Raw genomic sequence first — 13,015 nt, 5'->3', positions numbered from 1 at the left:
AAAAAAAAAAAAAAAAAAAAAAGAATACTGAATTAGGATTAATATAATATTATTCTTTTTAGGTGCTGTTTACTTTTCTTAGTAGAATACTATTTTCTGTCAAAGGAAGTCTTCTGCTTTATTTTTATTGGTTACTTTTCCCTACTTTCTGTATAATTGAAGAAAACAAATGGGAGGATGATATCCATACAGTTATGTCCACTCTCAGTTGATCTGGCTGTGATATAAGTAGAAACAGGAAAAATATTATGGTTGTGCCTTTAATACATCATATTATTAATTGCTGAGTACACTGCATAAATGCCTTCTCTTCCAGATCACTAAGAAAATCTCTTGAGTATTTCTCCTTCTTACTTTGGTAACCTCAATTTCCTGCAGATGTTTCTGTTAAGGTCTAGAAATGTCTAAATTTTCATTTTAATTAAATAGAAAGGGGAATTAAATGATGAATCGAAATTTAAGGAATTGGGATGAAGAGGAACATTTACTGTTTATTATGTTTTTTTGGCCTGAGGTACTAAGACTAAGACTCTCCAGCAGTTTTATACAATAACACACAGTCCTTGTCTTTACTAAACAAGGAAAATTTTTTTAATTCAAAATACCACTTACAAGCCAGATGTACTAACCTCACTCCTAGTGTATCTATATCCTAAAACCTTCAGGAGAAAATGGCTTAAAAATTGTTTTCATGTCTAGATTTGAGTAAAATCACTTGTCATACATGAGTTGCAAAATGCAGACCTTCGTTCTGAAGCTGCCTGTTTCTCATTTGGATCTGACATATTAAAAAGCATATAATTAATGGTTGACATTAGTAATTAACATTAACTTTATGGTGTTTAATATGCCATCATTCATCCATCAAATAACCAGAAATGCATTATGTCTTGTCATAAAGGTTTTAATTATATAAAACAGTCCTTCAGTTTTCATATGATATGAATGAAAAAAAGCAAAAAAATGTATTTAATTAATATTTCTGTAAGCATTTCTTGGTTGTTAACTATATTTTTATTTCTTTTTAGGAGTATTCATCAACAATTGTGCCAGGAACTTCAAAGGGAGAATGTGGACCTAATTGTGCAGTCTTCGTTATCGGCTAAAGAGCGCCACCTTGCTGCAATTGCTGGTGCACTGTGGAAACATTTCTTTTCATTTTTGAAGAGTCAGAGAATGGCACAGATTGTGCCTCCCTCACAACTTGCAGATGCAGCTGCAGGTCAGCATTAATTGTTAATTCGTTAATTACTTTCTCTTTTTGCAGACTCTTTGTCAGTATTTCCCTCTATTTTCTTGGTAACAAACTTGCTTTATAACAGTGTAATAAATATTTTGACAGCCAGAAAGATGAAATGAATTATATATTTTTAAATTAGGACCCACTGGCTTATTTATTATTAAAAAATTAAATTAATTATATTTGCTAAAAATAAGTAATTTTGAATCTTAAAAAACAATGTACACAAACTTTGCTTGTACATGTAATATTTGGAAAGTAAAGTGTCATTTGATTATATCTAATTTGAATAACTTATTTTCAAATTGTGTGAGCAGACATCTACCTATAAGACTAATTTGTGTAAAGAGTAAAGAATACAGAATGAATACCACTTCAACACCAAGAAGATAAGAATGACATTAAATATATAGAATATTATCATTCTGACTTTTACTGCCTCTATTTTAGGTTGTAATTTATACTTGATTTGATTATTGGTCTAAGCATAGTCCTTAGGATTTAGAGAAGTCTGATTCATACGGAATTATAGGCAAAATTTTGCAAATATTTGCATATATCCAGTTGTCTTAAAATAAGAGATCATTATCCTTCTCAAATATGTATTTCGCCCAAACTATATTAAAAATTAATGGAATAGACAAATCAGTGTAGTTGTTACATGTATTAAAGGTAACTATATAGGTATTTTATGTATTTAAATATAGTATTTTCTAAAGCCTAAGATGTAAGCCAACATTTATGTTACCCTGGTATGGATGAAGAAACTGAGTTAAAAGCAACTACATGAAAGACTGAATGTTATAAATTTGAAAGATCTGGAATTCTGGTAGCATTTTCATAATTAAGATTTTACAATTATAGATTAAAGAATTATGACAGGGCAATGGTTTCCAACTACTGTAATATCAGTGAAAATATATATTGGTATTCAATCAGTTTAATCACAACAATGTGTACATTGTTTTTTAAGATTAATAGCTGATATAACTTAGCTTTCTTACATTTGTCATGCTAGCTGCCACTTAGTCAACAAAAATGGATTTCATTTATTAAGTCAGTGCTATCTTAGGTTCTGAAAATAAATAGTATGTAAATACAAAGAAAAATGTGTGGGTTTGGTTTTGGTTTTAAATAAACACCATTTAGGAGAAAATCATTCCTTCATTTAAAAAGCACTATATATACCCACTTTTATAAGCATTGGGAACTTATCAAGGGGGGGTCAGGGAGAACAAGACTATCTCATAAAGGTTATATTCTTAGTAGGAAATTGAGCTAAAGAGAATGAATTTCTTAAATGTGTAATTTGTTAGATTGTGATAAATCCTGTGAAAAGAAACAGAAATACAGGAGGGAATGGGTAAGGCCAGAGGCAGGTTGTGATTTTATTTTATTTTATTTGTGAGTGAGTGAGTGGTACTGGGGGTTGAACCCAGGGGCATTTATCCACTTAGCCACATCCCACCCCTTTTAGTTTTTGATTTTGAGACAGGATCTTGCTAAGTTACTCAGTGCTTTGCTAAGTTCCTGAGGCTGTCTTTGAACTTGCAGTCCTCCTGCCTCAGCCTTCTGAGCCATTGGGATTACAGGTATGAGCCACTGCTCCCAGCTTATAATTTTAAATAGACTTTTCAGTAAGTCCTGAGTAACATTTGAGCAAAGACCTGAAGGAAGTGAAAGATCATGCTCTGTAGAAGTCCAGAGCTGAGAGAAAAACTATAGGGAAGCAATAAAGGTTCATATGGAGTATGAAAGGGGTGAGAGAACACAATGATATGAGCAAGCTGGTTGCATTTTGTCTCATTAAATGACTGTAGTGACTTTTGCTCTTACTTTGAGATTAGAAGCTGTTGGTAAGTTCTGAGCAGACAAACAGTGTGATCCTTCAAGCTAGCAAGTTGACCCTGGACAAAGGGAGCAAGGGGAGAAGTTGGGAGGCCAGTTAAGGCACTATTGCAATAACCCAGAAATGATCAGCTTGGACTAAGGTGTTAGCAGTAGAGTTGGTGAGAAATGGTCAGATTTCTCATCTGAAGGTAGAGAAAATATTTTGAATTTGCTAAGTGGGTCAAGCAAGGTAACCAAACAGTTAATAAAAGAAGTTAAAGGTAACTATAGCCACTTGCTGAGATGAGAAAGATTATGGCAGAAACAGATATTTTGAGAGAAAATTAAGATTTTTTAAAAAATTTTGGATACAATGTTTTAAATATCCATTAAAATCTAAATAGACATTTAAAATGGAATCTTAGATAATAAGCCTAGGGTTTAGGGAAGAAGTTTAAGACGAAAGTTTAAATTTGGAAACCGTCCCATTTATAGACAGTCTTTTAAGCCATGATGTTGGAGGAGATCACCAGTAGTCTGAAAGTTTGAAGCCTGAGCCATAGCATATTTCTACACTGAAATTAAGATAAGGAGAAATAGGAAGGGAGAACAAAAAGGAGTGCATGTAAAAAGAAAAAAAAAAAGCATAGTGTTTGGAAACTGGGAGGGGGAAATGATCAACAGCATCTCAGATGCTGCTGATGAATCAAGCAAGATGAGCCCTGAAATTGGTCATTGGATTTTACAAGAAGGAAGACATTTGTGACCTTGAAGAGCAATTTGTGTGTAGTGGATACTAAATAGATTAAAGATGAATTAAGAGAAAATGTAAAAAGAATAACAAACTACAAATATAGATAAAATTTTTAAATATCACCATTTAAGAAAAATGGGAATGAATTAGAGGGAGCAGTAGAGTCAAAGAGAGGGTTTGTTTTTGTTTTTTAAGTAAGGTGGAAGAAATTTCAGTGTATTTAATACTTACAAGAATGTTCCATAGTAAATGAAAATCGGATGGTGCAAAAATATCACTTTTGTTTTGGTGTCGAGAGAAGAAGGGACCCCACAGAGGAACTTGGCCTTAGTTCATTTATAGTAGAAGAGGAGAAAGGAGAGTAAATGGGCCCTGATGGAGGCACCAGGGTGAATATGGTAGGAGTCCAGGGTGAATATGGTAGGAGTTGTGGTAGTACTGGTATAATGTTTCTCATTTCTATGTGAAGTAGTAAATAAGAGAGGATCTAGAGGGAGGAGTTGCTGGCTGTTAAAGAAAAGAGGAAGGGGAAGATATGTGATAGTTGCCTAGGAGAATAGAAGCCTGAATGGACTAGGGAAATGTTGGACTGCTGGCTGGGGTTGGGCCCCCACATGAAGTCTCTAATCATATTCATCAGCATTATTGTTCTCATTTATGCTGGTGCAGGTACTTGTGAGGAGGAGGCCAAGAAGTGGAATTAAACAGATAAATTTTTTTTCCCCCTAGGCAAGTACAGTGAATCAAAAAAAGTTCAAGGGAGTTGGTGGCATACATAAATGAGTGTAGTAATGGGGCATACCCTAAAGAGGGAAGGGAAGACATGAACACAAGGAAGGTAGGGAAAGAGTTGTGGGTGCAGTAGACTATAGGCCCTGATGTAATCAAAGAATTGTTGGATTTAGGGTCCTAGACTAAAGCAAATTTGGTATCAAAAGGTATAGCACTTGAAAATAAAATTATAGAAAGATTGTGGTTATTGGTAATGCCAAGGTTTCTGTGATCACCATGGGACTGTCTAAAGTAGAATGGAGGAATATTCTTTGGAGGAGAGGAGTGCCAAGAAATGAAGGGCCAAGATACTAGGGGAAAAAACATCAATGGTAAGGTTGTTGTTGGAGATAATAATGAACGACAGTCTACTCGGCTTGGCATGGAAGAGGGGTAAACTAGGAGAGTGCAGGTGACTACAAGAGAGTTAGAAGGAATTAGTGGCTGTTACCATCTGATGATATATACGACATTCAAAGGTAGGAATTTGGGGAAGGAGAAAGGGACAATGATCTAGAAACAGCAATGTGGATCAAGAATTAAACTCACCTCATCTGTAGGTCAAGTGTTATGAGGGGTATGGGAGAATAAATTACATTTGAAGAAAGCTACATAGACAGCAGTGTTTCATAAACAATTGATTAACAAGCATAAATCAGTGTAGTACAAATTGAGTTGATGGGGTTCCCAGTAAATCACAAAATGAAGTATTATTTGTGTAACATGATTAAATTAAAGAATTTTGGCTCCTAGATCTTTGGGTTCTGAAGAAGGTGGGGTGTGATTGATTATAGTGATTACTATTAAGGAAAATTTTGTGTTCTAAGGTAAGAGTGAACTGCTCACTGTGATAAGTAACAAATAAATTAGCTTAATTATAAAAGAGTAAACGCTAGAAATATTTTTTTATGTATCTTTGATTTGATGGCGACATACAAGCAGAAACCTCCAGCTTGAGTTAAAGAATCCAGTACAGATCCACAATGATAAGAAAGAGATGCTTCTCGATCCTTTCTTGAAGATCTAGATGATGCTATTAGAAATTTCTTTGACAACATGAATTTAGTTCAGTTTTAACTTTTTGCTTGTTCTACATTTCTAGATATGACATTTTATTATTTGGTATTTTTATCACTATTAAATAAATTGGGTGAGGGGAAATTTAAAATTTTTTCTCACCTTAGTTTCTTTCATTTTAAATCTAGATTTTACTTTGTTGGCAGCGGACATGCCAAGTACTGCTCCGTCAGATCTTCAGCCTCATCCAGTAATATCAATAATTCAACTTTATGGTTGGGATGATATCATCTGCCCCCAAGTTGTAGCAAAATATTTAAGTCATTTACTACAAAATAGGTATGTGTCCTTATTTCAGTCATACTTATTAATGTAATCCCTAATAGATCAGTGCACTGGTAAGGTAAGAATTATCTAAAATGAAAAATTATCTTTTCCACATATATTCTCATTTGGAAGATTTTTTTGCTTTCAGATACACCAACATTTTACAATAGTCATAGTAGGAAAGCTAGCTTGTGTTTTGTGGGTTGCTTTTTTTTTTCTTTTTGTTAATGTTAAGCCCTTTCAAAACTCTGTATACCATCCCCATTCTTATGAACAGATTAGAAATCAAATTTAGCCAGGTCTTTGGCTTCATAATAAGGATTACTTTTAAAATTTCTTGGAGATTTTGCTTTTGAATCCCATGTGGGGTAATCTTTGAACCTGTGGAACGGAGGAGCAGGGAAGAGGATAGGGGTGGAACTTGTCAGGAGATACTCATAGACATATGTTTTGTCTGTAATTTTTTTTACCCATTCCTCATATGGTCATGACCTCTTCTCTGCTTAATTATTCCAAAGGCCACTTCGATGTTTTTTTGTTTTGTTTTTTGTTTTTTCTACTTACTGCTTCTGCTTCCTTCATTATCATCTCACCTATCTAGATATAAGCCCCTTGCTTTTCCCATTTCACCCATATGCTTCCTCAACCTTTCCCTTGGCTTATACCATCAATGGAAAAAGGAAAGTTTAAAATTAGAACATTACACATGACAACACAAATTTATCCAGCATTTCTTTTTGAGTATAGTATTATTATCTGTAGTATTCATTTTCAGCAATGCCTGTCTATGTTAGTGTATTTATCTGAAAGATGAGTAAGACCAAGTGTGTTCATGGGAGATGTTAGATTGCATTTCTTTACTTGCTGTCTATACTCAGGGAATATATTGCCATTTTTGTTCTTGTTGTTTTAATACGCGTCAACTTGCCTTTACAGCACCCTGTGTGAAGCACTTTCTCATTCAGGCTGTGTATCTTTTCAATCCTCAACTATAAGATCATGGATCCGTTGTGTTTTGCAAATGTATATAAAAAATCTCTCTGGACCTGATGATTTGTTTACTGATGCAATTTCTGAGCAGGCAGTTGGTAAGTGAGTCGTGTATACATTTATTTGGTGAGGCATGGAGGGAGTACCTATGGAAAGCTTTTTGCTCTCTAGATTATTACATAATTTTTTAAAAATATCTTTTTTATTTTTTAGTTATAGATGGACATAATAACTTTATTTTGTTTATTTATTTTTATGTGATGCTGAGGATCAAACCCAGTGCCTCACATATGTGAGGCAAGCAAGCACTCTACCACTGAGCCACAACCCCAGCCCAAGATTATTACATAAATTAATAGAAAATATACAAAGTATGTTTATAATTAAGTGTATATGTAAGCAGAAATTTATTCTTTCCTTTTGCACCCTGCTTCTTTTTCTTGATGTGTGTGTGTGTGTGTACACACACACACACACACACTTTTTTTTTGGACTACATATGACAAATTCCCCTGCTATCAAGATAAAAGAACTTGTTTCCTTGGAAGCCAAGAACAAAAACTTGTTCCTCAGGTGACAGGCTAATTTTTTTTACTCTGAAAAAATTTATCACACAAAAACGTGGAAATTTGAAGTATTACCAGATATCACACTGTGAGTACCCAAAAAGAAAAATATCCAATTGTGAATAATTCTGTCCTATTTTTATTAGATATTTTGCCTTTCTTCTGCTTTATTATTAGTCATTGAGTGACTCTGGTTACTTTTAAAAAAATATTTCATACAGTTCTATTTCTGTAGAACACACCTTTTCCTCAATTGTTTTTTCCAACCATTTGTAGCAGGGCTGCCCTGAAAAAAGGCTTTAAATTTTCTCTGATATCTTACTATATCAGTTGGCTTTACATGAATGACTTTTGGGCTAAGTTGTTCATAAGTGAGAAAAACTTTTACTCTTTAATTTTATGGAAATTTGAATTTTAAAAAAAGCATGTCATAAACAAGGATTTATATCCCCTGCACTCACATATATACATATATTCAGCATATTGAAAACTTTATTTTATTATATATCTTTATATAATAAATATGTGATTTTATTTACAGAAAAAGATTATGTGGAACAGTTGGCTGAATTGACAAGGTTGCTATTTAAACTCTCAGAAGTAAAGGATATTTTCTCAAAGGCACAAGTTGGATATTTACCCATCCCAGAAGACCCCAAAAAAGCAGTTGTTCAATTCCTTGAGGTATTTTTCATTTATTAGTATAATTGTGTTACTAATTGTACTGTACTGATCAGTGTTCTTAAAATTTTTCTATAAATTTAATTTTTAAAAAATTGAATTATATTATCAGTTGCCTGCTATTATAAAATTCTGGAGGAAGAAAATTGAATCTAAAGTATAGTACAAATCACTGGTAGGACAGCAGAAAATTTACATTTAATGAAGAATAATTAAACTAAAGAGTACTACATAAAAGTTTTACTCTAAGGCCACCCAAAATTTTAAGAATGTCTTACTACTGAAATTGCTGGATAGCAATGTTCTTGGGCACTTGCAAACTAAAATTACTTGTACAGGGTTCATTATAGTTCTAGCTGAGTATTTACTGCCCTATGACAAACACTGTAAGCCTTAGTATACTAGCTATTTCATATGTAGTATATGATTGGGGTTTTAAAGTCTAATCCATGTGGTTTGGTTTTTCTAAATAATAAAGAGTCCCATTTAAATTTTAAATTATTAATTTTAAAAGAATATATCTTGTGATAATGCTTGTTTTCTAAGTCCAGTTGAGGTCATTAATGTGTTTAAATTAGTGTCTTTTATAAGCTGTTCACAGTAAAAGTAGAGTGATTGTTTTCTACAGAGTGGTTGGCATTAACTACACTGAAAATAATTACAACCAATAAGCTTTTTATATAAATGTTAATTCTTCCATAGGTTTTAAGTTAAAGTACAATTGTAAGAAAATTAAAAATATTGTAAACACTAACAACATTTAGTAATTGAACATGCAGATGCAAAATATACATTTCTGTTGGGCACTTCATTTAGTTGTTGATTGAGGCTCAACCCTTGATTAAATAAATACCTATTGTTTGCTTGGAACCCTACTGGATCAGAAAAGGAAGTCAAGCATTCTGTTCTGCTGTCCTACCAGTGAGTTGTATTATACTTTAAATTTAGTCTTCCTAAATATAATTTAGCCCAAATTAATTTTTCTTTTATCATTAAACAAATGATAGTTTTTAGCTAGGTGCTGCAAAGTATTACCTAAGGCATGTTAGAAATTTAAAAAACCAGAAGAACTTTCACTTGTCAGAGACCATAAGACATATATAGAGTTTAAAATGATGCAAGGTCTTATATGCCTAGTGTCAGTTTGTTGATAGATCAATCAGTAGGTAAAGAATTTTAGAGCATCTTAATAAGATGTTTATAGTTTATCCTGCGAAGAGTAGGAAGATTTTTAAGTAGGTCTGATTTGATTAAATGACTTTTATATGAAAATTAGAAACAATAATATATTTAAAGGTGTGGGAGTTATCAGCCAGAAACTAGTGGAGTTTGGAAAGAATTGAAGATTAAATGGATATGAAATAAATACTGTGTGTAACCAGAAAAGTGATGATACCTTAAGGAGAAATAGGAACTTCATGATTTAGGTTCAAGGGTAAGTAAGCAAGAAGTTCACTTTGCGACTTGTTTAGAGTTCTGTCAAGTGTCTCAAAGATTATCTGCAGGTTCTGTGATTCACTAGGGGAGTTGTGAGAGACTGGAACTCAGAATATAGTTGTACTTACAGCCATGACCTGTTACAAAGAAAGCATATAAAGCACAAACAACAAAGGGACAAGGTACATGGCAGTGAAGTCTAAAGAAACCAGGCATAATTTCGAAGTGTCTTTTGGAGAGACAGGGTATGTTTAATTCTTCAGCAAGGAGTAGTGATGAGACATGAAATATTCACTATCAGGGAAGGTCATTAGCAATTCAATGTCCATGGTTTTTATTTATTGGGAACTGGTTATATGCACCCGCTTTGCCTTGCACTTGCAGAATTCCAGATGTACAAAAGGAAAATAGGCATTTGATATAGCAATGTTATTTGTACAGTTTTTTTGGCACAGTGAGCCATTCTTATCAGGGAATAGTGAGCAGCTTCCCTAAAACTCTAAAGGCCCAAGGCCCTACCTGACATGGAAGACTTTTTAAGGATATCAGCATTTGGCCTGCAGTGTGAATTCTTTTCTATACAGAAATGATATAAGTTGTCATAGTCAAGGTACTAAGAAATGCATGTCTTTTAGTCTGGGGAGATTAGAGCTAAACATAAAAAAAAATTGAGATTCCTTGGGTGTACTAAAGTTCAAAAGTATGGTTGATAGGCTCCTGGGAGTTACTGATACATTGTCAAGAGGTTCTAGAGCTCAAAACTATATTGACATAGCACAAATCATGCAAAAGCTTTAGCATGAGTCAGTACTGTGTCCTAAGATTATACTAGTAGCCATAATAATTTACACTTTTATATACTCAGGAAAAACAGTTAGTTCACTTAAGAATATCCTTAATGAAGAAATAAAATTATTAATTTTATTAAATCTTGACCCTGAGTACATATTCTTTTAGTATTCTGTGAATGACAATGCAAAGTGCACTTAAAGCACTTTTGCTGCATGCCAAAGCAATGTGGTTGTCTAAATGAAAAGACTTGTGTGATTATTTGAGTTGCAAGCTGAGCTGATTGCTTTTATCTTGAAAGAACAACTGACAAAATGTGGTTATTCAGACTTGGGTATTTGGCAGACATTTTTTTCAAAAATGAATGAAGTAAGCCAGCCCATCACTTCAAAGAAAACAACTGACAATATCTGTTGCTAATAATATAATTTGAGCTTTCAAGAAAATTAGAATTTTGGAAAGCTTGTATTTGTCATTGTGAGCTTGAGGGCTTCCTGATACTTAATGACTTTTTTTTTTTTATGAGAATGGTGTTGGTATTAATGCATATGACTTTTTTGCCAATATCAATAATGAAATGTGTCAACATCAGGAAGCTGTGTAACTCAAGAGTCAGAATTTTCCAAATGACCAGTGCAAGCTTTTAAATAAGCATTCAAGGGTAAAAGATCTATTCTAAGTACAAGATATGCCAAGATCTCTTAATGCATGAAGTGTCCACTGACATCATTTTATGACATCATTTTAGATTCCTCAGATTCTTTAGTTCCATAGTTCATTTTGACTGGCCTCCAAAAAATACCACTTGTCAAGTTTTGGTCTAATAGCAAAGAGAAATTTCCACAGTTATTTGAAAAATTTGTCAAAATACTACTTCCACCTATATGTACTTGTGAGGCAAGATTTTCTTTATTCTGTAACAGATCATAAGAATCACATATAGAAGGAAATAAGAAATACAGCCTACTTCTATTAAGCTGGACAGTAAAGAGATTTGCACAAATGTTTAAGAACTACTACTCTTCTCATTAATTTGTTTTGGAAAATAATTTTTACTGAAATATTACTCCCATCCCTCCATGTCATAAGTGACCTTCCACTCCCTTTTATGACCTTCTGCCATTTTTTCCAACTACAGCATCCTTTCAAGTTTGCTCTTCCTCCCCCATCCACCTTAATTAGCCTCCTTGGAGACTTACTTCAACTACTTTTAACAGTACCTTCACAATTGTAGTCTTTTGTCTTTTGGTCAAACCTACAAACTTTCAACCTTAGGTCAGTGCAGTAAATCCAGCTTTCTCTCCTTCCTCATGTCTACTAAGAGCAGCTGGAGCAGCTGGCAAGGCTGGGGAGATCCCCTAACTATGTGTATTGGTGCTATTTGTGGTCTAGTTTAGGTCATTGAAATCCACTCTTAAGTTTCCAAAAATGATTTTAAAACTTTACTAATTTCTTCAAACTTTCTAATCCAACAACTTCTCTTATTTCTTCTGTGGCTTTACTTACTTATTCCCACCTTCCTGATGTTATTCTCTTATTTCCCTTCCTCTTCTTCCCTCCTTACTGTTATTTGTTATTAAACTAGCAGACTCATGAAGAAAATTCTGGGAGGTAGAGGGATGTCTATTCCTATCATAAAGCTGAACTTTATATAGGTTTTTGTTGTTGGGATATGGTAGCATTACTAATAGGCTTTCCTTGTAGGAATTTGGAGATTTTTGAGTCCTCAGTGACATATATTTGATGAGCTTCCTTGTTTGGTAGTCTTGATGTGATTTCATTACAACATTCTTATACACCAGTTTTGTGGGTTTTTTTTTTTTTCCCCCAGTGATACTTTGCTGAGTGAAACCTCCTATAAATAATTATTGGTGAATTGATTTTTTTTTATTCTTCCTGTAACCTTTATTTTAATTATAAAAAGCAAGATTTAGTCCTTTTCATGTGAAATTTAATTGCTGTGAACCATTATTGGAAAGTTAAGGGTGAAGGCCTAACTGTATTGGGTATGTATGTATGGGGTAAGGGAATTAAGCCCCTATTGTATAAAACCTGGAAAGTTAAATATTGTTTTCCTTTATTTATAGGCTGTTGGTACAACTTACAGGAATCTCCAGACACTTTCTGATAAGTCTACTATGGTCACAAAGTCCTTAGAATACCTTGGTGAAGTATTAAAATACATAAAACCCTATTTGGGAAAAAAAATTTCCAGTGCAGGGCTGCAGCTCACTTATGGGATGATGGGTATGTATTCTTGACATTATTTTCCTACTATCATTTCCTTAGTATCAGGGTGGACAGAAATATACTGGTGAAATTACTTATTCTCCATAAAGTCATAATAATCTGAAATACAGTGATTTAGCTTAAAATAACTCATGTTGGTCTTGTGTTTGTTATGTTTGTGTTAATATTAAAATTAATTGTGATCGATACAGAAAATATACCAAAACAGTTAGCAGTAGTCTGCTGTAAGTTATGTTGTGAATACCTGAATAACTAAAATAGAGCTTTTGTTAATGCTTACCTGTACTTCATTAGAATTTAAAACATCAGAAAACCCCACTTCCTTTATTTTTATGGTCTACTCTGAATGAACGAGGTCAGGAG

The 13,015-nt window shown here is 33.4% G+C and overlaps 1 protein-coding gene across 6 annotated transcripts in view; it reads left to right on the top strand.

The window, feature by feature from the left end:
• The window catches only part of Mms22l (MMS22 like, DNA repair protein), a 113,080-nt gene that overhangs the window by 80,553 nt on the left and 19,512 nt on the right, over positions 1 to 13,015 (top strand). For 5 of the 6 annotated variants that reach the window (XM_048811826.1, XM_015499477.2, XM_015499486.2 and 2 more), the window contains 5 exons: positions 1,029 to 1,222; positions 5,801 to 5,951; positions 6,876 to 7,027; positions 8,037 to 8,179; positions 12,490 to 12,649. In XM_048811826.1, coding sequence (XP_048667783.1) covers positions 1,029 to 1,222; positions 5,801 to 5,951; positions 6,876 to 7,027; positions 8,037 to 8,179; positions 12,490 to 12,649 — 800 coding nt within the window. The remainder of the gene's footprint in view (positions 1 to 1,028; positions 1,223 to 5,800; positions 5,952 to 6,875; positions 7,028 to 8,036; positions 8,180 to 12,489; positions 12,650 to 13,015) is intronic. The other variant, XM_048811747.1, reaches the window with a different exon arrangement.

The sequence above is a fragment of the Marmota marmota genome, unplaced genomic scaffold (assembly GCF_001458135.2).
Source record: "Marmota marmota marmota unplaced genomic scaffold, marMar, whole genome shotgun sequence".
NCBI lineage: Eukaryota > Metazoa > Chordata > Mammalia > Rodentia > Sciuridae > Marmota > Marmota marmota.
This window is presented reverse-complemented; position numbering and strand designations above follow the sequence as displayed.